We start from the raw sequence: 26333 nt of genomic DNA on the forward strand, positions 1-26333 counted from the left end.
TTGACAACTATTTTTGGTTTAACATTACTCGAAAAAAGGAGAAAATTTTTTTCTCAGTGTAGAAAAACGGCCGAAAAATATGAAAAAATAATTTTTTCGGAAGTTTCGGCTGGTCCATTTTGCCCCAGGTGTTATGCGTAGGGCTAGAAATATAGAATTATAATAATTTTTTTTTAATTTGACGATAAAAATATGAAAAAATCACTTTTTCGAAATTTTGGGCTTGTTCCAGGGGGGCCTCTCTGCCCCACCCTCCCCTATATACGAAAATCGTCCAAAAGATTGCTATTTTTTATGCATATTTTTATATTTTTTATGTATTTATAATATATTTTTTTTTTATAAATTTTTTTCAAGGGGGCAATGAGTAAAGATTTGAAAAAAAACTAGTTTTCATAAAAAATTTTACGAAATAAAAATGTATTTATTTTAAAAACATATGTTTAGGTATATGTATATATTATCTATATCTCTGAATATATTTTTTCGTAACAATGAGAGATTCATCATAGAACAAATTGATAAAAAAAATTTCCATTATTTTGTAAGTGAATTTTTAAAAGCTATTTGATTTTAAAATAACAGAGTTTACAAAAGTAAAACGATTTTCTATCGAACTGCAGATCCCAAGATAAGATTTCGTAACAGAAATTTCAACCTTTCGGCAAACGTAAATGCGGAACTGTAGTAATTACTGACTCCACCTATTTTTGCCCTAAAAAGTCATCTTTTACTTTTTTAAACGCTCTTTGTTTTAAATCTTATCTTCATGCCTGAAGATTAATGACCAAATTATTACTCTTCTTTTTTTAAACTTTTTTTTCCAGCCTCTTTACTCCATTTTCCATTTAAGAAAATTCCTGTACTGAATATCTTATACACAGTAAAAAACGAATCGTCAAAGTGTAAAAAAAACGTGTGTTAAAATTCTGAGTGTTGAATTTTTAACACTTTTGTGTGTCAATTTAACACAAAGTATTTATCTTGTTTGAACTGTCGCAATCGATTGATTTTTTAACACACAAAAATGTTATTTTTTTCGAAAGTAACTTTTTATATGTTACTATCAAATCAACACACAAAATGTTAAAAATAATCTCGACCATCACAAAAGAATTTTTGAAAAATTTTTATTTTTAACTTATGCGTGTGTAACTTTCTTTTAACACTTACAACATGTTGAAGTGACATATAAATAAGTGTAAAACGTTCGTTTTACACACGGATGTGTTGAGTTTGACGACTCCTTTTTTACTGTGTAATTTAAAAAAAAAAAATTCATTAAATTCCGCGCATAAATTCCACGTGTCACAAAAACAAATCGTTGACTTTTTGTTGAATTGAAGTCAACAATCGGGTAATTATATAGAAGAATATTTGATTGAAAATCGAAAATTTAATTTTTGACTTTTCAATCGCCAAAATCTTTATGAAAATTGAATTTTTTAGGTATTGATTTAATTTTTATCATAAATCCGCCGAAGAGTAGAACAAAATGAAAAAAAAAATTCTCGGATATCTTCATTTTTCGATTTTTTATAGCCAAAAAACAGGGGAGCCCCACTTCTATAAAATAACCAACAATCGATTACTCGATACAAAATTACGGCCTGAAATTCAACAATTTTCTTTGCCGCTTCAATAGAAAAATTTTTCTACTCCGAAAAAATTTTAAGGACGACATCACTCTGGGATTTAAAGTAGGGTAAGACCACCAGTACCCAGTCCCAAATCAGTTAGCCAGCCACCCGATGTTAAATTGTACCTATATAGATTTGGAGCCGATGTTGAAGTATATGACTAGCTAGCTACTGTTTAGGGATTGGGTACTGATGAGGTACTAAGTACTAATGCTCTTATACTAGCCTACAAATGAATAGAAAAATTCTTAAATCAAGTATCTATTTATTATTATTCTCGAGGCTCTAATATACATTTAATATTCCAATTACATTGACATTCATTAATATAATTAATTAATTAATTAATTGATTTATAATCCCACTCCTCCAACTAATAAATTTTTATATAAAAATGAAGAGTATAAAAATACAAATACTTGTTACAAAAAAAAACGTTAAATAAAATTAATTCTGAAGTCAGCCGACGTCTAATAATTTTAGGATTTTTTTGAATTAATTTTTTGAAAATAAAAAATCCGAAAATTGTCACTTGTCTACTAACTTCAGGATCAAGTAAATCACCGATAGTGATTTTAAATTTATATATTTTTCTTGTCATATATTTTCTATTAAACATTTAATATACATATATAAATGTCATATTTATATATTTTATAAACGTAAACGCAGATTTCATAAAGCATTAAAAAATTTTGAAGTTAATTTTATACAATAAATACAATAATAATAACAATAATAATTTTTATAAGTATGAAGATGATAATTTACGGAGGAGTGTAATTTTCTGATGATTAAATTACTAATTCGTTTGTAAGAGTGTAATTCTAGTAGATAGGATTTGAATATGAGCATAATTATTACTGTCATTATATTCGTAATAATAACTGTCGTAATTATTAGTATTATCATTATAATTAATGTTAATATTAATTTAAAACGTAATGACTTTAGGAAATGTGGAAAAATGTATAAATAATAAACTAAAGTAGATATTTTAATGTTATTTAATTTTTTATATTTATATTTAAGTCGGGATAAGCGAATGAGCCCCGAGAGTTTAAATAATTCTCACGTAAGTAAAGTATCGTCTAGTTCTTCCATTTTGCCTTCTGGTTGTGACAATACTTTGCGCAAGACTTTGCTGACGACGTCCGATAAAGATTCCCGGGCACCCGGATCCAGTAGCGCAACACATCGCTGGAAAAATTTTAATATTATATATTTTTTAAGGTAATTTCAATACATATATTAATATACATTTTTTTATATATCTACTAGATAAAATACCTTACACTTTACCCACATAAAACCCAATAAATAATCCCGAGACGAAAAATTCAAGTCTCTCGGAGTCTCTGAGAGTCTCTCTGAGTCTCTCTGAGTCTCTCTGAGTCTCCATCTTAAAGACCAGCAAACAATTGTGTTTCACATGGTCTCTCTGAGTCTCCCAGAGTCTCTTATTCAGAAACTACGGAATACTCAGACTGTAAAATTTCCCAGCAAACATCAAGTCTCCCAACACGAGACTTAAGGAGACAACTCACAGACTGTAAAATTTTTCAGCAAACATGTAATCGCTTAACACGAGACTTACAGAGACTAAAATCTGTGAATTTCCTATCAATAAAACTAAGTCTCTCAACATGAGACTTACAGAGACAATAGCTTTAAAATTAATCTTTTCAACAAGGCCAAACAGTAACAAAAATTTTATAAGTAGGGTACGTTTATCTACCAACAATGGTAAATGTACATATAATAAAATTGGTACTAATTACTCTAAGCAGTAATATTTGACACGTACAATATTTTCGTAGATTAGTGTAAATTTGTAGCTTCGTGTCTAGAAAATAATATTTTAAAGATTCATTTCGAACTGAACCTTCGAATCGGATAGTTTGCTTGAAATATCAGTGGATATTGTGTCGTGCTTCACAGTGTTAATGTATAATATTATTGTTTAATTTATTATTGTTTATTCCCATTTTAATTTTTCATACATTTATTTATTTTAGCATTAGTTACTGGATAGACTATCATGTGTATGGAACATGTTTTAAAATTTTTAAAGACTAGATATTATCAGAAAGTATATCTGTTGAAAAAGCAAATAGTAGTGTAAGTAATGAGTAAAATAATAATGCATTATACTCCTATATATGAAAATTTAAATTAATTTTAAATGTAATATTTAATAATAAAAACTATTAATACAAAACTATATTATATTTTTAATTATTTATATAAAAATATTTTAAGAGTTGATCCTCAGTCTCTCATTCAGAGACTCTAAAACAGTCTCGCCGAGTCTCTCATTCGGAGACCCTAAAACAGTCTCGCAGAGTCTCTGCTTCGGAGACTTCTATTACTTTAAAACAGTCTTCGAAAGTCTCTTCCTAAGAGATTCGTAGAGATCGAGTCTCTACGAGTCTCTGTGGCTGCCACCACAGAGACTCCCAGAGACTACAATAAGTCTCTCATTCAGAGACTCCAAGAGACTCTCAGAGACTCCGAGAGACTTGAATTTTTCGTCTCGGGATAATATTAATATTAATATTAATTTTTTAAATAAAGGGATTACGGCTTTCCTGATCTTGTTAATTGACTTTTTAGATTATATTTATCGTATTAACAATTACATGTGGACTAATAATATTTGTACGCACTGTAATAACATACATTTATTGAATAAATCTAATCTCTTTATTTAAAAAATTAACCAACACTGATCGTTTCATAAATTCACAACCAAAAAATTAATATTAATTATTGTTTCTTACTCTCTAAACATGAATAAGTGAAATAAGTGAATATTAACTAATTTTGAGTGCCAATCGAACCACTTTTTGACAATAGTGGTTCGGTTTGCACATGGGATTAGTGAATATTCACTTGTTTTCACTAATTCATGTTTAAAGAGTAAATGACCGGCAAACTTCCGATTTCTCTCAAATATTTCGATGACATTTCATGAGCCCATTACTCGCATTACAAATGGACTGTAAAAGATCGGGAATAATTTCGGAGTGATTACGGATTTTATTTGAGTAAAAATTTACTCCGTCACGGAGTTTCGGAGTTTTGAACCTTTCGTCCTTCGCGCTATGAGCGCAGCGCCGCAATTTTTATTAAAAGATTCTTTAAAATGAAAAAAAAATTTCCTAGTCTTTTGAAATTTTATGAGCTCTTCTACTATACTTTTTAGAATCGAACGAATCAATGATAATTATTTTTTCGATATTTTAAATATTAAAAAAATAATATTTTGTTAGAAAACCTGAGAAACGCGGCGATGTGCCGCTGACACGAGTAAATTCGGGCGTTGAATTTGTTCGGATTTTCTGCGCAGTGTTACCAGTTACCAGTTATCATCAGCGACTCATTTCCAGTTCATTTAATTAATCTCTTTCTTTAATATTTTTATTTTATTAAAAAATTAAAAAAAAATTTAGTCGTATAAACCGCAATATTAAATACATGGCGGCAGAACGCCGCGGCGCGACGAACATCGCGACGGACGGAAGGTTAAATAAAATCACTTCGCATACGGAGTAAATAAGGAGAGTTTGTCTTTTTAGCAGAGGGTCTGTTTATTTCAATCCTTACTCACTCCGATCTAGAGTTTTAATGTTAAATTAAATTCCCCTTCGAACTGAATTCAACTCCAAGGAGATTAAATAAATAAATAGTCATCCGCTTCGCATTCACTCCCGATTTAATTCGCGTTCACTCCGAAAATTTTTTACAGTCTAATGTATAAAATTCAATAATTTTTCTCTATTCAACAAACGTAAGTAAAAAAAAAAAATGTAAAAAATGACAAATTATAAAAAAATTTGTTAATTTTTTAAATATTTCGAATTAAATTGTAGTATGGTCTAATGATGTGAGCAACGGGCTCACGAAATGTCACCAAAAAAAAATTTTTAAAAAGATCGGACGTTTGCCAGTTACTTAAAAAACAATAAATGTTATCATTATTGTTATTATTTATTTATTGGTTTTTTGTGAGTAAAATGTAAGGTATTTTATCTAGTAGATATATATCTGTATGTATTTATTTAGTAGGTATACCTGATGTTCTTCGTCGCCTGTTTTTAGTCTTAGCACAGCAATAAGTGCCAATTCACTGTTTGCTTTCACGTAACCATTTTTCTCTTTAGTTCCATTTACAAGCATCGGCAATAAAGATTTTAATAAGTCCCCTGACATTCTTTCTGGTGGTATATTTCGGGCTAAATGAATGCACACTCGGGCCAATAGTTGTTTCACTTCATTGCTGTTGTTGTTCATCGACTGTAAATTTAAATACAAGATTTTAGAAAAAAAGTTTTTTAATTTTTCTCAGCCACTTTGGCAAATTTCCTTGAAGTTTTAAAAAAACTCGGCATTGAAATTTTTCTTCTATGACTAATTTTTTTTTTTTTTTTAAGATAACAGAATTCTAGTTGTGAAAATTTTTTATCAAGTGACTCACTAAAATAAATAATTAAAAATAAAGAAAAAAAGTGAAACCTACCCGAACAAAAGGCGTAAGAATAGTTTGTGGAATGGGCAATCCCTCGTTCATAAGATACTGGAACAAATACCCACAAGCTCGGATGCCATTCATCGTAATCTGTACCCTGTCGGCTTGTAAGTAAGATAAAATAATCTTACAAACACGTTCTTGTTCCTTGGGGACATAAACAGTCGACGCAGATTCTTTGAGAACGACAAACAAAGCCGTGGATCTTCCGTGACGTAGCTGCCAGTCGGCGTTAAGATCATGGTTGAATAAATGCTCGTTGAAAGCCGCACTTAGTTGCTCTGGAGTTAACCAGCGCAGAAGCGCACCGTAGCATCCAGCGGCGGCGTTTCTTGTGATGTCTTCCGGGTGTCCTAGCATCGAGCTGAGGGTATTGAAGACTTGCTTCCTCATTACGTCAGTCATTTTATCACCCGCTGGAGTGATGACGCCTCTCAGAGCCTGGAGCATCGTCTCGCGAATCGCGGGGTCGTCCGAGTTCTTGATGGCAGTGTGGAGTTCAGCGAACAGAGGGTCCGCGCGGGTGTGGATCACGATGAGGTTGCTCAGGGCGTAGGCGGCCTTGAGTCGGACCTGCCGGTTGCTGTCATTGAGGGCCTTCAGGAAAGTTGTCTGCAGTTGGGGGAGAAACTGCTTGAGCATGACACCGACTTTGCCGAGTAAAATCGCGAGGGTTTCGAGCACCGCGGCCTTGACACTCCAGTTGAACCGGTCGCCAAGAATACGAATAAGGGGTCCAGTTATGTGGACAACACTAGGCTGCAGTGCTGCTGCGCTGGTTAATTTTATGACTTCCCCAAGACCTTGGGCTGCTTGTTCTTTAGCTTCGGGCAGTCCATTGAGAATCGCCTCGCGGAATATTGGGAGAATGGGGGTGATACCTTTGGGCAAACAGAATCCAGGAAGTAGATCTTGACCTTTGAGATCGGAAGCTGCGAAGCGAACGGCTTGGCGAATGTCCCCTAGATGCGCGATCTGTTGATCTGATTCGAGAGTTTTCGTCACTGCGGACAAAGCTTCCCAGCTTTTTTGTAAAACTTCCTTGTCGTCGTCGGTAAAAAGATGAATCAGACCACGCAGCAACTGCGGAACGTACTGACTGTAATCAGCACGAGTGTCTCTGCAAAATGCGCAGAGTAGAGTCGCGGCACCGCGACGTCTTGAAGGATCGTCGGCTTTGGTCGCGTCCATCAGTTGGTCCATTACTGTGCGGACTCCGACCTCGTCGGTGATGGACAGAACTACAGCTTGGCAGTACTCGAGTTCTTGGGCTTCGTTGGCTGATCCTTGGGCACTGGAGAGCGCCATCAGGAGGGCGGGTAAAATTTTGTGGAGGTAGCGAGTGAGAGCTTCTCCGGCTACGCTCGCGAGTATGGAGAGCGCTTTGGTGTTCACTGGAGTGCTGGTCAGCTGGGGAACGAGGTATGGTAGAACTACTCGCGATTTAATTGCCATCACTTGCCGGAGACCGTCGAGGGTATTTTCAGCTTCCTGGGGATCTGGAGAGTTGAGCTGAACCAACATCTGCGGGAGAATGTCATCCAGAGCACGGGATCCAACTGTTGAGTGCAAGCTGTCGAAGGTTTTGGCTGCAGCTTGACGGACTTCTGGTAGTGGATCGCTCAGAGCTTTGCGGACAGTCGGGACAAGACTGTTAACAAATGTCAGAACCATGTCTTTGCTTGTGCTGGCCATTATTTCAGACAGACCGATGCAGACTCCTTGACGTTGGTCAGGTTGGTCGCTTTGAAGTCCACGTTCTAAGATAGGAATTATTTCTGGGAGTACGCGCTCGCCTAATTTTCTCACTAGATCTCCTAGAGTGCGCGCAGCTACTTGACGTTTGTCGTAGCTCGTGCTAGCAAGACATCCAAGCAATAGACTGAAGAGCGTGGGAAGAATTTCTCGTAGTGTGCGTGGAGTGTTGGTGACGACGACCTTCCAGACGTGGAGAGCTGCTTGACGGACCATCAGCGCAACATCTGATCTGCCCATATAGAGTCCGGCTAGCACTCGGTTTCTTCTTTCAGCGCCCAGTGCGTTTATTATCGCGTGATGCGACTGTTCAGTACCGAAGTTATCATCCTCGCTGGCTGTCTCCGTCGACATTTTACCGGAAACTCCGGATATGCGGTACAGCAAGTCCCCTAGGAGTTGAACCGAGGAGTAACGAATTCGCCAGTTGTCATCGAAGAGTCCGCGTTCAAGTTCTGGTAGCAGCAGCATGATAGCAGAGTCTGCGTACAGAGTAACGATACGTTGTCCAGCTCTCAGAGCAGTCTCTCTCACGTACTCGTTTTCGTCAGCGAGGGCTTTGAGGATGGGGTTTATTATTTGCCCGATGTAGGGAGTGAACTCGGTGGTGAATGCGTTGGGCATGTAGATGAACATCATTATGTAGCCGTCTTTGACGTGGGGCGCGATGTCAGTTCGCTCTGCAGTGCTGATGATCTCGGGCATCAGTTTGTGGAGTTTCTCTACACCCAGACCTCTTACGACTTCAGAAAGACCTTGAGCTGCTCCTGATCGGTCCACGCTGCTCGTCTCCGAGGTCAGTGTCTGCATCAGCCAGGGCAGAAGGTCCTCGAAGCTCGACTCACCCATTCCGCGGACCATCGCACCTAATGCGCGAGCTGAGACCGAACGAACTTCTGGCACTGGGTCCAAAAGACTCGTCTTCAACCCGGGGATGATCGTCGGCAGGTATGGGGTCAAATCTTTTTGGTCAGTCAGTGAGTACATGTTGCCGATAATTTGGGCGGCCATCTTACGTGTCTCCGTTGACCGATCCATGAACGCGCGTTGGACCACAGGCATGATCAGAGCCAGTGAGGGGGCGTCGATGAAGTGGACGAACTGGGTGTCGAGGAGTGTCTGCAAGCACATCGCGGTCTTGCGCGAGGGATCTTGAAGCGCTTTGAGCAGCACTGGGACTATGGCTTGAATCTCGGGGTTTCTTATGACACTTCCGATAACTTTCAGTGCTTCTGCTCCGGCTTCTTGGACTTTCGTGTGGGAATCACTCAAGACTTCTATCAGCTTCGGTACTATGGACGGTAGACAGCTGCTTAATTGTTTCGGTGCGCAGTACGCCATCGCTCCAAGAAGTTCCACGGATCCTGATAAAAAAAATTTATTTTAAAGTCTCACTTCAAGGTCCTGTTGGTCATTTGAATGAAAAAAAATTTCCATAAGCCCACAGTCCAAAAACTAGAGTCAAAAATTTTCTACTAATTTTTTTGTTTTTATTTTTGGGCTGTAGGTTTGCAGAAAATTTTTTTTATTATGGATTTTTTTAGAGAAATAAAAATAAAAATACCTGTTTTAGTACGCCAAGAGTCTTCTTCTAGAGCAGCAAGAAGACTGGGCAGCACGAGCTTGACACCATGAGCGGAGAGTTTGCTCATCACGACTCTCGCAGTATCATCGGTAGCAGTTCTGACATATTGACTGGCATCCCCGAAGCAGAGCAGCAAGTGCGGGAGCACGTGGACAATGTAGGGCTCGAAGAGTCTTCCCAGCATGGTGCAGAGCATTTCGAATGCAAAGAGGGCGCCTTCACGGTGTCTGTAATTTTTTTTATCCTGAATAGCGTTGGTCAGCTTGGTCATGATGTCCAGCTGCTTGAGAGCTAGAATACCCATTCCTTTTATTATTCCCGCGAGTCCGTAGGCTGCGCCCTTCCTCTCTCCATATTTATCAGACTTGAGCAACTGGTCCATGAGATTGTCGACGATCCTTGGAGCGTCTTCCTTTATTGAAGGAACCAGGTGAGGTAGACAGTTGGCAACGGCTTCTTGGACCTGCTGGGATGGTGTCGATAGTGCGGCGATGAGTCTCATGACGATGGGTTTTATTCGGGGGTCGTCTTTGTCCAAGTGCCTGGCCAACGAGCCCATGAGAATGACAACCGACTGCTTGATGGCGTCGAAGCTCCCGATTTTAGGCGCTTTGTCCATAAAGTCTTCAAAAACTGGCAGCAGAGATGTGATGTTGTCTTTCCCGTGCTGGTCAACGGCTGCCAGAGCTGCAGTCAGCATTTCCTGGCGCACTGATGGATTTCTGTCACCTAGACCAGTTGACACGAAGAACTGAATCAGCTGATTTATTGTGTCGGGAGTTAAGAGAGGCGCGAGTTGAGCCAGAGCCAGAGCGACTCCGCGTCTTGGACCCCAGATGTCTACGGGCTGTTCCACGACCCGACCAAAGTCATTCATCTTCGGTGGGATCATCGCCAGCTTTTCTTTGTACAGCTTCAGTAAACTATCCAGTATTCCAGGTACCAAGTGCGTGTTGTCTGTAAGTAAATGCGCAAGAGCATGAGCTGTTGCTTGCTGGACTGCTTCGACTGGATGAGCGACGTCTTGGATCAGTTCATCGCAAAGAATTTCACCGTTTGCTGAAAATTCAGCCGCTTCCCAGATCTCGTTGGCCAGAATTTTATTTTCGTCGGCGACGTCGAACTTGGCGATCCAAACCCGTCTGGTGAGACGCAATAACTGCTCGTAGTCAGAGTCCTCGGTAGGAAAACTCTTGCGCACAATCATCAGCGCACGCAGTGCAGCGTCGCGGACAGCAGCCAGCGGATTCTCTAGAGCGCCGATGAGAGAATTGACTTCTTCGGGACTTGTCAACGCGGTACCAGGTGTTCCATCGCCAGAGTAGGCCACGTCGAGGAAAGTGGCGACGGCATGAGACTGGACGCGACCTGTCGTCGAGCTCATCAACTCAATCAACAAGTCTAGCATCTGCTTGCGAGGCAGGAGTCGCGGATGCCGCAGATCTTTCCAATTGTCTTCATCACCACGTTGCTTAGCGTGCTCTTGAATCACCTGGAGACCCTGGGTCGTCATGGTCTCGTCCTTCCAGGTGAGCAAAGTGTTCGCGATGAAGGGAAAGCAGTAGCAGAAACCCGGAGCATTGAACAAAAGCTTCTGCTTTACCGTGCAAGTGTGAATGGCAGCCAGTGTCCTGTTGATAGCTTTCTCGAGCTCCTCTTCTTCCCAAGCAGGGTCCAGGTCGCACTGTGGCTGCTGTTGACGCAGAGTCACGTGAGCCACGAGATCGCGCAGCGGCGAGTTTTTCACCGAGACCAGCACGACTATTTTCTGGAGATCCAGGTACAGTTGGGACACCGTCGGAGCTGCCAGAGGTGATGAAAGATTTTTCAACAAGACCGGAAGTAATTCCCGGAAGTACAGAGACAGTTCTTGAGGATTCCCACGAGACAATCCGTTTACTATTGAGACAACTCGCGTTATTTTATCAAACAAACCCGCGAGACGTTTTCTTATCGCGTTTTCTTTGGCAGTCTGTGCCTTCAAAGCTTCCTCCTGCTTCGGCGTCAACTTTTGCTCCTTTATTTTCCCCTCGCGCTTACGTTTTTCGTACAACTCGCGACGGAGCTGCTGTTCCTCGAGCTGTTCCTTGAAGGAGTAGACTTTGCTCTCGCGTTTCATGTTCATGGAGTTGAGAATGTCGTTGTCGTCGTTACCTGGAACAACACTTTTGTCATACAGCTCGCCTTCGGGTGTCAAGTAGGTAAAGTACTCGTCCTTAGTTACTTTTAAGATCTCCGGGTCGTCTAGATACTCCGTGATGACTTTGACGAGAGACGGCAGCAGGACTTCTGGAGTGAACGACACGATCGTCGCCACAGCGTTCTCATACGAAGCGGTTGGCTTGTAGTTATCAACAAACATTTCGCGTATTTCAGGAGCGTAATCATTAAAAAATTTGGCTGGCTTCAACTTAGCAGTGGCGCAGATCTTCAACCACAAGTTAGGCATCGCCTTGACGACAGTCGGGTGGTGAGCGGGAATCAACGCGTCGCCGACGAGTTTGTAAGCCGGATCATCGAATAAAAATGTAGCGGAGCAAATGGACAAAAGTCCATCAGCTAGACAACGTCCGTTGATCTCAGCACTTTCTTTGTCTTCTTTATTGTCTTTCTCGTTGTCCTTGAGCTTGGTCATGTCTACGAACCGGTTGAACTCTTTGATGAGAGCTTGGCAGGGCTCGTAAGTACTCAGCCCGGTGAGCATTTTCTTCATCAGAGTTGCGCAGCGTCTTCGCGTTGATGAGTTAGCAGCAACCACGCAGACAATAATCGCGCGATGGACTCCACCAAGTGCTTTCTCGTTCAAGCGGTCCGAGAACTCGGTGATCAACAAATCGCAGAGCTGCATCAGGTGGTAAAGGTTTTCGTCACCGCAGCTGGAAAGAAACTTGTCGGAAAAAAACACCTGGTCGTCTATCGCAGACCAGAGCACGCTCTGCTTGTTGTTCTCAACTTGACCGGCGATCACTAATTTTAGGAGCAAATAAGAGGCGACGAGTCCTTCAGTCACCGCTGATGCTTGGGTTGATTGCTGGGTAGCGCGAGTTATCGCTTGGGTGAGGATCGGAGTAACCGTGGCTGCGTGGGACATGATCGGCAAAGTGAACAGTAATTTAATGTACGCAGTCCTTAGTCCAGTTGTTGATGTCTTGGCATTCATCGCTTTCTTGAACGCCTCGATAATATTTTTCGGCACATCGCCTGTGAACTTCTGGCACCAGAGACTCATCATCTCCAGCGCGTGTATCAAAGTCTTCTCATGGACTTCAGTATCCAGGACTTTTATAAAATGATTACAAGCAGCTTCAGCTACTTGCTGGATTCCGCTTCCTGCTGCGTTGAAGCTCAGATTTCCCGCGCCGGTCAGCACTGAAATCTTGTGGGTGGCAACTGTCAGTTTACCTTCCGAGCCGTGGAAAATTGCAAACAGCAGCGACAAAAGTTTTTCCAGTGCTCCGGTGTCTGAACACTGGAGGGCTAAGCGACGGCAAGCGTCCACTGCTTCATCCCGCACCGTGTCTTCCTTTGAATGCAAATTAGCAAAGAGACCTTTGCTGATGTCTTCACTGTAGCGACTCAAGTCTAGACTCAGTCCCGTCAGAATGTGTCCGACCGAGTCGATTATTATCTCGGGATTACGCAGCATCGCTTTCTGCAGCGCCGGCAGCACCTGGTTTTTAAAGTCATCATGAGACAGCCGACGTAAAAACGGCGCGGCTGCGTCCACTACAAAAAGCTCGGGCTTTTTCTTGCAACTTATCGCTATTTTTATGAACCCTTCGATGATATTATTCTTGAAGGGATCAATCAGCTCTTCCTTTTTGACCGCCACCAGATGTTTTATCAGCAAACTCGAGAGCACGATCACTCCGTTAGTTGGTTCCATTTTCGACAAATTACTGATGTAAATTTCTTCAGCATTTTCTGTTGATTTCCACAAGTGGCTCAGTAATTTATATACTTTTTCACTGAGCAAGTTGTTGTACGCGAGCGCTGCTGCGCTGAGACTCGCTTGTGCTTCCAGGAGCTTCGGACACTCTGGGTGACTTGATAAGTGGCCTCGGGGGATCGCATTGATCACCAAAGTCGTCCATTTTAGCGACAGGTATGCAGTCAATGACGTACTCAATCTAAAAAAAATTAATTTATCATTCAATAATTATTTATTTAATTAACAAGACCCAAATTAAAATACTGTCAGTACGGAGCACGTGGTAATTATAATTACTCTGGATATATACCGGCCTTTTTTTAAATAATTTGGTAACCAGGTTGATGCTGATCAAGCTTTGATCCAACTGGCAGGGTGGAAGTACCATTTATGGCCACTGCTCCATTTTTGGACACTTACTACTTTATTTTAATTAATGAACAAATTCGAAAAATTAATTATGTCATTGCGTTTTTTAAAAATTATTTCCAAGTCTCCAAAACTGGTTCCAAAGTGGCCAAAAACGGTACCTCTACTCTTTATGTGACAATTAAATATTCAATAGCTTTGAGTTTATTAAAATTTTTATGGGTTCCTATGATTGCTTGATTGCTACTTGATATGGGTTCCGTCACTCGTAATCCGAAGACATTAAATCCGCGACAAAATATCCGATAGACAAAATATCCCCGGACTAAATACTCGATAGATAAAACATCCTCGACAAAATATCTTATAATATAAATAGTACGACGATCCTGAAGTTAGCAGACAATTAAAAATTTTTTGGATTTTATTTTGAACATTTAAATTTCAAAAAAAATAAAAATCAAAAAATGCACATGTAGAAAATTTTAAAAACTACAGGTGCAATTTTTTCAAATTTTTTTTTTTTATAATTTACTGTCTAAAATAAAATCCAAAAATTATTAGACGTCGGCTAACTTCAGGATCATATAGTACGGTACCCTTCTATCAGAAATTTTTAATATATTTTCATATAAAATTTGAGTGTGATATTAAAAATAGATCAACACCTATGCTTGAAATCGTACTGTGCCTTTTTTTCGGCGACCGTCTTTTTCTTCCCATGCAATAATTTCTTGCGACAAAATTTCTCAGCAATAATTTCTCAAGGCATATTTTCTCACCACAAGTGTGAAAAATTCTCCATGAATTTTTGTGTCGGATCAATTTTTGTTTGAGTAATTATTGCTGAGAAATTTTTGCATGAGAAATTATTCCGGATTTATAAAGGCAGGGAGCCCTTTTTTTCACAGATTTTGGGTGGGTATTATATTGGAAATAGATCAACACATATGCTTGGAATGTTACAGTACCCGTTTATCGAAAACCATGAATTATTTTTTCACTGAAAATATATTTTTCTGAATAAGATTTATCAACAGGATATTTTGTCACGGATTTTTTGTCTCTTGAATATTTAGTCCAAGGACATTTTGTCTATCGGATAAAATATCTTCGGATTTCATGTCGCGGATCTATTGTCCACGGATTACGATTCGTGTCACCCTTGATATGAAGGATTTTAATTAATTATGATAATAGCTTACGTTGGAACGACATTCTGGTGCCACAAAGCCTGCTCGGAGATGATGGCAGTCATATATTTAACTCCATGGGCATACTGGTGCTTCAATAGCTCAGTTATTAAATTCCTCACGTAAGATTGGGATTTGCTGTCCTTATATCGATGGAGAGTAATCGATATAACTTTGCAAATTCCACTGACAATTTTTTCATTGATGCCTGGATGATAAAATATAAATTAGTATCGGGCATAGACATATTGGAGTAATCAAAAATATATTAATTAGTAATTAAAAATAATAAAATTTAAAAAAAATAATTCAAAGAAACTCAGAAGGTTTTGACGGTTGGATTTTGTTGGCGGGTAATTGGTAATTGATGATATTAATTGTTAATAATAAATGAGAAGGAAATCACCTGGATTTGACAAGACATCGATGACATTGTGTATAACCTCGTATCGGTCTTTTTGGCTTGAAGTTTGAACACGACCCGGCAGATCTTTCAACGCTTTCGCTAACTGCAATGTTTTTATTTATAATTATGATTAATTTAATTATCATTTAATTTACAATAAAACTGAATTCCACGTGACAGACTTACCTCAGTATCCGCCATATTTTTAGATAAACCGGGACATCAATGTCAGCAACTTCATTGCATGGTGTCGTGGTGTTCATGTGAAGTTGGTAATAAGTAACTAATTTTTTTAAAATAATTTTAATGAGAATTTATAATTTATAATTTGTAAACAAATTTTTGAATTATAGTTTAATTAGAAATGAGTTTTTTTTTAATTGGTAAGATCTTAGTTTTATATTTTTTTTAATTTGAATTTCGCGGAATTTTTTTGTAAATCAAAATCGATTGTTGTAAGTCGAGTTACTATATGTCGGTATTAAAGTTTGAAAATTTGAAAATCGTCAATGACTTGACGGATTGATGATAAATGATGATATGTTGGTATTGTGATTAAATTTTTAGAATAATGCCATCCATTTTGGATTTTTAATATATTAAATATATATAGCTATAAACATGAAAAATCCCAATAGATTATCGATATAAGTCAGGGAATTCCACTAGCACAAGTAGTACAGTCTTTTAAAAAATAATCCATTTGATAACGGCCACCCGATAATCATTGCGTCTATGAGATACAGGACATAAGTAAAATTAATTCTTCTACTTGCTATTTTCAATTACTTAAAATATCAAAGAATTCTAAAGTGAAGATGTAAAATTATTTATTTTTATTTGTGGTTCTTGAATACGAGCGGAAAAAAAATTTATAATTTAAATTCAGAAGGCAGGTTAGGATTTTTTTCCTTTTAAAAATATACTTTTTTTACTTTATAATATTGAAGTTTCAAATTAATTGAATGTTTTAGGTAGTAAAGATAAGATTCAACATGGCATTAACAGCTTATGATTGGGACATTAGTAACGTTATACTTCAACCCAACGCATGGATTTACTCGCAGACCAAATTTAATCTAACGGGTGATAAAGATGTGTTTGATTTAGGATTACAAATGGATATTAGTTCAAACTCTCTTTACGTCCTGGTTAGAAAAACTGATTCGAGATTGGCGAAGGCTACGGTTGAGATTGAGTTAGTGAGAAGAGGCTATGCCCATGGTGGTGGATATGATGACTACGATGAATCTGGAATTCCATTTTCATCTAGTAGATATCTATATTTTATTTTTGTGCCACAACAAAGTGATATTAAAAGAAAAGTAACTAGTGACTGGAAAGAGTTTTGTAGATTTGATGCTTTCACAAACCTATGCCGTAAAAATTATAATTATGTTAATATGACGGACGTGTGTTGCATCAAATATACGACTATTCGTTGTAGAATTACTGGTTTTAGTTTTAATTCCAAAGAACCTACTGAAATAAACCTTCTATACTGCCCGAAATCTTGTGTGCAGCAGAACTTCCATCAATTTCTCAAAGCAGATGTATTCAGTGACGTCGTTCTGGCGGTTGACGGCCAAGCATTACCTGCCCATAAAATAGTTTTATCAACACACAGTCCTTTTTTTCATAAAATGTTGACAACAGATATGAAAGAAAGTAAAGATAATCGTATTGATATTAAAAATTTCTCAGCTGATGTAATTACTGAAATGTTGGAATACTTTTACACCAACAAAACAAAGGCCAGCAACGACTTTACTGTCGCTTTGAGACTTATTGAAGTGGCGGAGATGTATCAAATCATCAGATTGAAAGAAATTTGTGAAGCGACTCTTTCAAAAAATATCAATATGGATAATGTGTTGTCTATTTTATGTGTAGCTGATGATTACAATGTTACTAAGCTCCGAGAACAGGTGATAGAATTTATGTTAAAAAATAGAAAAAGTGTCGTTGTGCTACCCAACTTTAAAGATTTGTTTCAGAGCAAGCCTTTACTGATGTACAAATTTACGTGTGCTATGGGGAAAAAATTATAATTATCGTTCATGCTCGAAACATTTTGAAAAATATATTAATCTACGTTTTTTATTCTATCTATTATCTATACTTTTAAGAAAATATTCTAAGCATAGTCGATTAAAATTGTTGAGAAAACTTATTTTTGTATCTATTCACAGAAATACATTTTTCAATAAACAAATATTTTTGTCTACGACAATTATTTAAAAAAAAAGAAATCTTTTATAAATTAATTCGTAATCTACATGCATTGAGTCCAGGAATTATTTATTAAATGTCTAGGCTGTTTACTTTGTAACGAATGAATGAAGAAAAAAAAATTAAGGAGATAACCGGGATTACGATTAAAGTTCCAGTAATTGTTCGACCTCACAATAAAGTAAGTAACCTTCGAATGTTTTTAAAAATTCAAACTTCGCCAACAATCGGAATTCATCGGAAGCTTACGTCAACTGTCAGCTGAGAAGTTGATAAATCTGGAAAGATAAATATCAATATCTAACAATCAATATTGCATATAAGTAAAAAATTGTCGTTTTGAAATAAAAATATATATTGATAATTGATTTTCACATATCTCATAATGTGTACTATCAGTAACTCGTGTGGTGACGGCGATAATGTTTTAAATTTTTTATTCGTTTCTATTCATCATTCCACAAAAGTACATATTTTTCATTTCATAAATATATTTTGGTGTAAAATTCACTATTTCAAATATATATTAATATAACTTTATTTTTTTCAGCAGTAATTTACACTAGTATAAATTTTGGCAATTATTTGTCATAATCAAACATTTTTCAAACATAAAAAAAAAACTCAGATTATTGATACTTCGAATAATTTAAAAATTTGAATGAAACCATTAAAAATGGCCGGGAATCGCCATGCAATAAATTCAATATCTTTCGACTGGAACCTTCGTAATCTGTCATTTCTACCAAATACTTGGATTTACTCAAATGAATTTAAAATGTTTGGAATAAATAACGTCACGTTCAAATTAAGACTCAGAATAATTGATAACAACACAATCCAATTCCACGCTATGAAAGATAATCATAAATTAGCAAAAGCTGATGTAAAAATATCAATAGATACCAAAGACGTAGAAGTTAAAGTCGATGGATGGAAAGAAATTTGCGTTCTTGATTGCACTGCTGGCGTTGATTTAATAACATATTTGTGTGAAACTACTGATTGTATTAAATATTCTGTCGACGCAGCTGTTATTTGTAGAATTATTTGGTATGGTTTCGTAAATAATGTATCTGAAAACAATTTCCTCCAAAACGGTTCAATAAATTCAGTGTCTTTCGACTGGAACCTTCGGAATCTGTCATTTCTGCCAAATACTTGGATTTACTCAAATGAATTCAAGATGCTTGGAATAAATAACGTCACGTTCAAATTAAGACTCAGAGTAATTGATAACAACACAATCCAATTCCATGCTATGAAAGATAATCATAAATTAGCAAAAGCTGATGTAAAAATATCAATTGATACCAAAGACGTAGAAGTTAAAGTCGATGGATGGAAAGAAATTTGCGACCTTGATTGGACTGCCGTTGATTTAATAGGAAATTTTTCTAAAACTACTGCTGGTAGTTATTCCATTGACGCAGTTGTTTCTTGCAGAATTATTTGGTATGGATTCGTAAAGTATTTGCCTGAAAAAAATTTCCTCCAGAGCCTGAGGCAGTTCCACACAAGTAAATCATTCAGTGACGTCGTACTGATAATTGGCGATGAAGAATTACCGTCTCACAAAATAATTCTGTCGGCGCACAGTCCAGTTCTCCACGCGATGCTCACGACAGACATGAAAGAAGGAAGAGAAAATCGAATTGAAATAAAAAACTTCACAGCTGACATCATTGCTGAGATGCTGGAGTATTTTTACTCAGGTGAATCAGAAGCCAGTAGAGATGTCGGCGCTGCTCTGAGAATACTCGAGGTTGCTGATATGTATCAAGTTCAGAACCTGAAGAATATTTGTGAAGAAACCTTGCGGAAGAATATTAATTTCAATACTGTCCTGTGTATTATTGATGCTGCTGATAATTACGATCTCCCGGAGTTGCGGAAGCAATCAATGGGTTTTATACTTGAAAATAGAAAGCGAGTCGTTGAACTCGAGGAGTTCAAAACTTTGTTTTATAAAAAGCCGCAGTTGATGTTCGAGTTTACTTATGCCAGCGCTCAAAAAAATTGAAACATTTCTTTTTATATCAGTATAAAAAGTTTTTATTTATAATTATGATTAATTTAATTATCATTTAATTTACAATAAAACTGAATTCCACGTGACAGACTTACCTCAGTATCCGCCATATTTTTAGATAAACCGGGACATCAATGTCAGTAACTTCATTGCTTGGTGTCGTTGGTGTTCATGGAAAATTGGTAATAAGTAATTAGTGTTTTACAATTATTTTAATGACAACTTATAATTTATAATTTTTATAAAAAAATTTTTTAATTATAATTTTATTGGAAATGATTTTTTTTTAATTGGTAAGGTTTTGTAAAGTTTTATATTTTTTCGAATTTTGAATTTCGCGAAATTTTTTGTAAATTAAAGTCGATTGTGTCGTAAGTCGAGTTACTACATGTCGGTATTGAAGTATGAAAATTTGAAAATCTTCGATAACTTGACGGATTGATGATAAATGATGATATGTTGGTAATCTAATTAAAATTTTAGAATAATGCCATCCATTTTGGATTTTAAATATATATAATAGCTTGATTTTGAACATGGAAAGTCCCTATAGATCCTCGATATAAGTCAGGGAATCCATTAGCACAATTAGTACACCCCTTTAAAAAATTATCCATATTACAACGGCCACCCGACAATCATTGTGTCTATGAGATACAAGACATAAGTAAGATTAATTACTCTACTTGTTATTTTCAATTACTTAAAATATCAAAGAATTCTAAAGTGAAGGTGTAAAATCATTTAGTTTTATTTCTAGCTCTTAGATACGAGCGGAAAAAAAGTTTATAATTTAAATTCAGCAGACAGGTTAGAATTTTAATTTTTTTTTGTTTACGATATTGAAATTTTAGATTAATTTATATAATATGTTTTCAAGAGTAAAGATACGATTCCACATGGCGACATTTAATTGTGAATGGGACATCAGTAGCTGCATACTTGGATCCAGCACATGGGTTTACTTGCCGACTCAATTTTTTCAAAGTAAAAGTGATAAAATTGGGTTTGATTTGGCATTGCAAATGGATTTTACTTCAAACTCTCTTAAAGTCCTGGTTAAAAAAAATGATTCGAGATCAGCAAAGGCTTCGGTTGAGGTTGAGTTATTGAGAAGAGACAAAGATTTGATCTATGGTGGATATGATTACGATGAGTTTGGAGATCCAATTTCATACATTGGATGTTCATATTATGTTTTTGAGCCCGAAACAAACAGATCAATTAAAAGAATAGAAATTAGTGACTGGCAAAAGTTATGTACATTTGTTAGTTTCACAAACCTAAGCCCTATAAATAGTGATGTTATTACAAAAAATGCGTGTTGCATCAAATTAGCGACTATTCGTTGTAAAATAACTGGTTTTCGTTTCATCTTCGAAGGAGCTACTGAAATAAAATATCCGAAATCTTGTGTGCAGCAGAACTTCCATCAATTTCTAAAAGCAGATCTATTCAGTGATGTCGTTCTAGTGGTCGACGATCAAGAATTACCTGCCCACAAAATAGTTTTATCAACACACAGTCAATTTTTCTATAAAATTTTAACTACAGATATGAAAGAAAGTAAAGACAATCGTATTGAAATAAAAAATTTCTCAGCTGATCTAATAACTGAAATGTTGGAATACTTTTATACCAACAAAACAAAGGCCAGTAATGATTTTACTGTCGCTGTGAAACTTATTGAATTGGCGGAGTTGTACCAAATCATCAGATTAAAGGATATTTGTCAAGTTACGATGTCAGAAAATATAAATATTGTCAATGTATTAACTATTCTTTGTATAGCTGACGATTATAATTTACCTGAGTTACTTGAAAAAGCGGAAAGCTTTTTATTAGAAAAAAAAGATAAAATTGTTAAACTTGCAGAGTTTAAAAATTTGTTTTCTAGCCGGCCTTTACTAATGTATCGGTTATTCGCGTACGCTACTGGGGTTAAATAATAATTGGTTTTAAAGTAGTAATGTTATGTTTTTTAAACTGAGCTCGTCTGCAATCTTTTAATGAGCAGTTTTATTTCTAAAGTAATGTCTATTTATTCATCTGAAAAAATGATTTTTTATGTATGGATTAGATTATAAATCTTTTCAATCAATAATCTCTAAAAATTTTCTGATTATTTTAAAGTTGTCTAGTATATTTTATTACCATTTAAGTTGACAATCAATCACGATGTGTAGATGATAAAGTTTAATAAATTTTCAAATGATCCAACCTTGCGTTTCAATTATATATCTAATTAACAAAATTTTAACCGTGCATATGTTTCATAATTTTCTGCTAGTATGAACGACATCAAATAACCACTTGAAGGATTGGTGAAAAAAAATGACATGTCCCTGGTGGAAATTTTTCGGACTTTTCTCTAAATGACTCTGAAAAAGTCTTTAAAACTTTAGAACTGAGATTTTCAGAGAAAATTCCGAAAAATTTCCACCAGGGGTGGGTAATGTATTGTCATCCCAACAAGAGATTGGACTTCGGGTGTTGCCATTACACTCCATGCTATATTTTACTACGGGAAGAGGTTAAAATATCCCACGATCTGGCAGCACTGGTCGTTGGTCTTTACTCCCACTCTGGAGGTTTTACGTGCTAAATGTTCCCCCACTTTTCTGTACGTAGTTCATAAATTTCCGGTAGTGGGAGTAATTTCCGAGCCCAATGGGACCACAATTTTTAAAATTCTAGAATAATGCCGTCCATCTTGAATCTTAACAATAAAGAATTGAAAACTTCGAACTTGAAGTATCTGGCACGTGGCCCTATCGAGACTGACAATCATTGCGTCTATGAGATACAGGACATAAGTAAAATTAATTCTTCTACTTGTTATTTTCAATTACTTAAAATATCAAATAATTCTAAAGTGAAGGTGTAAAATTATTTATTTTTATTGTTAGTTCTTGAATACGAGCGGAAAAAAAGTTTATAATTTAAATTTAGCAGGCAGGTTAGGATTTTTTTCCTTTTGAAAATATACTTTTTTTAGTTTATAATATCGAAGTTTTAAATTAATTAAATGTTTTAGGTAGTAAAGATAAGATTCAACATGGCGTCAGTAACTTATGATTGGGACATTAGTAACGTTGTACTTCAACCCAACGCATGGATTTACTCGCCGACCAAATTTACTCTAACGAGTAAAAAAGTTATGTTTGATTTAGGATTACAAATGGATATTAATTCAAAGTCTCTTCACGTCGTGGTTAGAAAAATTGATTCGAGATTGGCGAAGGCTACGGTTGAGATTGAGTTAGTGAAGTTAGTAAGAAGAGTACTCTATGGCTATGGTGGTGGATATGAAAGCGATGAATCTCGAAATGAATTTTTATCTAATGAATATCCATATTTTATTTTTGTGCCACAAAGCTGTGATATTCAAAGAAAAGTAACAAGTGGCTGGATAGAGTTTTGTAGATTTGATGCTTTCACAAACCTACGTTGTAAAAATAGTAGATATGCTACTATAAAAGACGAGTGTCGCATCAAATATACGACTATTCGTTGTAAAATTACTGGTTTTAGTTTTAATTCCGAAGAACCTACTGAAATAAACCTTCTACACTGCCCGAAATCTTGTGTGCAGCAGAACTTCCATCAATTTCTCAAAGCAGATCTATTCAGTGATGTCGTTCTAGTGGTCGACGATCAAGCATTACCTGCCCATAAAATAGTTTTATCAACACACAGTCCATTTTTTCATAAAATGTTGACTACAGATATGAAAGAAAGTAAAGATAATCGTATTGATATTAAAAATTTCTCAGCTGATGTAATTACTGAAATGTTGGAATACTTTTACACCAACAAAACAAAGGCCAGTAACAATTTTACTATTGCTTTGAAACTTATTGAAGTGGCAGAAATGTATCAAATCATCCGATTAAAAGAAATTTGTGAAGCCACTCTTTCAAAAAATATCAATATGGATAATGTGTTGTCTATTTTATGTGTAGCTGACGATTACAATGTTACTAACCTCCGAGAACAGGTGATAGACTTTATGTTAAAAAATAGAAAAAGTGTCGTTGTGCTACCCAACTTTAAAGATTTGTTCCAGAGCAAGCCTTTATTGATGCACGAATTCACGTGTGCTATGGGGAAAAAATTCTAATTATTGTTCATTTTCAAAACATTTTATAAAATATATTAATCTATACCCCTGCTTACAAAATTCCATAGATTCTTATAGCTGTATGTATAAAGTCCTATACTTACCCTGATTAAAAAAGTGAATTGAAAAGTATTGAAAAAGATGAGAAATGAATCCTTTCGAATACTTTCTATACCCCAAGGTTTTCATTTTGACATAAAATGAATACTTTTCAATCCCAAAATAATAAACGAATTTCTGAACTTCCGAGGAATTGAGAAAAATTCAAATGAATTGATATTTTGAATCTTTCTGAATCCTTCTCAATTCTCAATTCTTTTCAATACTTTCGAATTCCACTTTGGAATTGGAAAGTATTCAAACGATCGAAATTTCAATTCCATTCAATACTTTCCAAAACCGCCGAGGGATTGAAAAGAATTGAAATAATTTTCAATACTTTTCAATTCACTTTTTTAATCAGGGTAACTACAGCACTTCTCATAGAACTCATTCGTTCTTATAAAATCTCTATAGGAATTTATGAGAATCTATTGGATTCTATGAGATTTTCTAAACACGGACGTTTTTTACTTCATCTATTATCCATACTTCTAGGAAAATATTTTAAGCATAGTCGATAAAAATTTTTGATAAAACTTATTTTTGTATCTATTCATAGAAATACATTTTTCTATAAATGAATATTTTTGTCTACGACAATTATTTAAAAAAAAAGAAATCATTTTATTTATTAATTCGCAATCTACATGCATTGAGTCCAGGAATTATTTCTTAAATGTCTAGGCTGTTTACTTTGTAACGAATTCATTAAGAAAAAAAATTAAGGAGATAACCAGGATATCGATTAAAGTTCCAGTAATTTTTCGACCCTACAATGAATATTCAAACTTCGCCAACAATCGGAATTCATCGGAAGCTTCCGTCAACTGTCAGCTGAGAAATTGATAAATCTGGGAAAGATAAATATCAATATTTATTAATTAATGTTACGTATAAGTAAAAAATGATAGTTCTGAAATAAATATAAACATATATATATATATATTTACAATTGATTTTCACATGTCTCATAATGTGTCAGTAATCAGTAACTCGTGTAGTGACGGCGATAACGTTTTTAATTTTTTATTCGTTTCTATTCATCATTCAAGTACATATTTTTCATTTCATACATATATATTGGTATAATATTCAATATTTCATATATATTAATATAACTTTATTTTTTTCAGCATTAATTTACACTAGTATAAGTTTTGCCAATTATTTGTCATAACCAAACAATTTTCAAACACAAAAGAAAAAAACTCAGATTATTGATAATTCAAATAATTTAAAAATTTGAATGAAACCATTAAAAATGGCCGACAATCACCATTCAATAAGTTCAGTATTTTTCGACTGGAACCTTCGTAATCTGTCATTTCTACCAAATACTTGGATTTACTCAAATGAATTCAAGATGTTTGGAATAAATAACGTCACGTTCAAATTAAGGCTCAGATTAATTGATACCAACACAATCCAATTCCATGCTATGAAAGATAATCATAAATTAGCAAAAGCTGATGTAAAAATATCAATTGATACCAAAGATGTAGAAGTTAAAGTCGATGGATGGAAAGAAATTTGCGATCTTGATTGGACTGTTGATTTAATAGGAAATTTTTCTAAAACTATTGCTGGTGGTTATTCCATTGGCGCAGTTGTTTCTTGCAGAATTATTTGGTATGGATTCGTAAAGTATTTGCCTGAAAAAAATTTCCTCCAGAGCCTGAGGCAGTTCCACACAAGTAAATCATTCAGTGACGTCGTACTGATAATTGGCGATGAAGAATTACCGTCTCACAAAATAATTCTGTCGGCGCACAGTCCAGTTCTCCACGCGATGCTCACGACAGACATGAAAGAAGGAAGAGAAAATCGAATTGAAATAAAAAACTTCACAGCTGACATCATCGCTGAGATGCTGGAGTATTTTTACTCTGGCGAATCAGAAGCCAGTAGAGATGTCGGCGCTGCTCTGAGAATACTCGAGGTTGCTGATATGTATCAAGTTCAGAACCTGAAGAATATTTGCGAAGAAACCTTGCGGAAGAATATTAATTTCAATACCGTCCTGTGTATTATTGATGCTGCTGATGATTACGATCTCCCGGAGTTGCGGAAGCTATCAATGGATTTTATACTTGAAAATAGAAAGCGCGTCGTTGAATTCAAGGAGTTCAAAACTTTGTTTTATAAAAAGCCGCAGTTGATGTTCGAGTTTACTTATGCCAGCGCTCAAAAAAATTGAGACATTTTTTTTTTACATCAGTATAAAAAGATTTTATGATCCTGAAGTTAGCAGACGTTTAAAAATTTTTGAATTTTTATTTTTCAACAAATCAATTGCACAAAAATAAAATAAAAATGTGCACATGTAGAAAATTTAAAAAACTAAAGGTGTAATTTTTTCAAATATTTTTTTTTTATGGTTTATCGTCTAAAAAAAAGATCCAAAAATTATTAGATGTCTGCTAACTTCAGTATC

General features: G+C 35.9%; 3 protein-coding genes across 7 annotated transcripts; 2 read left to right on the top strand and 1 right to left on the bottom strand.

The window, feature by feature from the left end:
• Window positions 1-1907: 1907 nt before the first annotated feature.
• LOC130666035 (eIF-2-alpha kinase activator GCN1) lies at window positions 1908-15684 on the bottom strand. The gene is made up of 7 exons (XM_057466679.1): window positions 15597-15684; window positions 15411-15513; window positions 15017-15212; window positions 9491-13641; window positions 6163-9290; window positions 5718-5939; window positions 1908-2840 (listed from the first exon to the last, which is right to left on the bottom strand). Exons 1-7 carry the CDS (start codon window positions 15609-15611, stop codon window positions 2712-2714), a joined length of 7944 nt encoding a protein of 2647 aa, XP_057322662.1. The 5' UTR covers window positions 15612-15684; the 3' UTR covers window positions 1908-2711.
• A 336-nt stretch (window positions 15685-16020) lies between these two features.
• On the top strand, window positions 16021-21886 carry LOC130666036 (uncharacterized). 4 transcript variants are annotated; one of them, XM_057466682.1, is made up of 5 exons: window positions 16022-16306; window positions 16385-18108; window positions 18193-20341; window positions 20423-20484; window positions 20555-21886. In XM_057466682.1, exon 3 carries the CDS (start codon window positions 18304-18306, stop codon window positions 19663-19665), a length of 1362 nt encoding a protein of 453 aa, XP_057322665.1. In that variant the 5' UTR covers window positions 16022-16306; window positions 16385-18108; window positions 18193-18303; the 3' UTR covers window positions 19666-20341; window positions 20423-20484; window positions 20555-21886. The 4 variants fall into 4 exon arrangements, with proteins under 4 accessions (XP_057322666.1, XP_057322665.1, XP_057322663.1 ...); XM_057466683.1 differs by having other exon boundaries at window positions 16021-16306; window positions 16389-18108; window positions 18193-20484; XM_057466680.1 differs by having other exon boundaries at window positions 18193-20484.
• A 474-nt stretch (window positions 21887-22360) lies between these two features.
• LOC130666038 (speckle-type POZ protein B-like) lies at window positions 22361-26321 on the top strand. Of its 2 annotated transcripts, none has more exons than XM_057466686.1 (3): window positions 22361-22633; window positions 22712-24950; window positions 25033-26321. In XM_057466686.1, the coding sequence occupies exon 3, from the start codon at window positions 25146-25148 to the stop codon at window positions 26094-26096; it is 951 nt and encodes a 316-aa protein (XP_057322669.1). In that variant the 5' UTR covers window positions 22361-22633; window positions 22712-24950; window positions 25033-25145; the 3' UTR covers window positions 26097-26321. The 2 variants fall into 2 exon arrangements, with proteins under 2 accessions (XP_057322669.1, XP_057322667.1); XM_057466684.1 differs by lacking the exon at window positions 25033-26321 and having other exon boundaries at window positions 22384-22490; window positions 22584-22633; window positions 22712-23897.
• Window positions 26322-26333: the final 12 nt, after the last annotated feature.

This window comes from Microplitis mediator, chromosome 3 (assembly GCF_029852145.1).
Source record: "Microplitis mediator isolate UGA2020A chromosome 3, iyMicMedi2.1, whole genome shotgun sequence".
Classification (NCBI taxonomy): Eukaryota; Metazoa; Arthropoda; class Insecta; order Hymenoptera; family Braconidae; genus Microplitis; species Microplitis mediator.

Excerpts from the sequence above, each read along its gene's own strand:
- LOC130666035 (XM_057466679.1), bottom strand. Across the intron at positions 15,213-15,410 it reads CGATGTCTTGTCAAATCCAG|GCATCAATGAAAAAATTGTC; the intron begins GTGATTTCCTTC and ends TTTATCATCCAG. Across the intron at positions 13,642-15,016 it reads CACCAGAATGTCGTTCCAAC|ATTGAGTACGTCATTGACTG; the intron begins GTAAGCTATTAT and ends AATTTTTTTTAG.
- LOC130666036 (XM_057466683.1), top strand. The coding sequence starts at position 18,304 with ATGAAACCATTAAAAATGGCCGGGAATCGCCATGCAATAAATTCAATA.
- LOC130666038 (XM_057466684.1), top strand. The coding sequence starts at position 22,733 with ATGGCGTCAGTAACTTATGATTGGGACATTAGTAACGTTGTACTTCAA.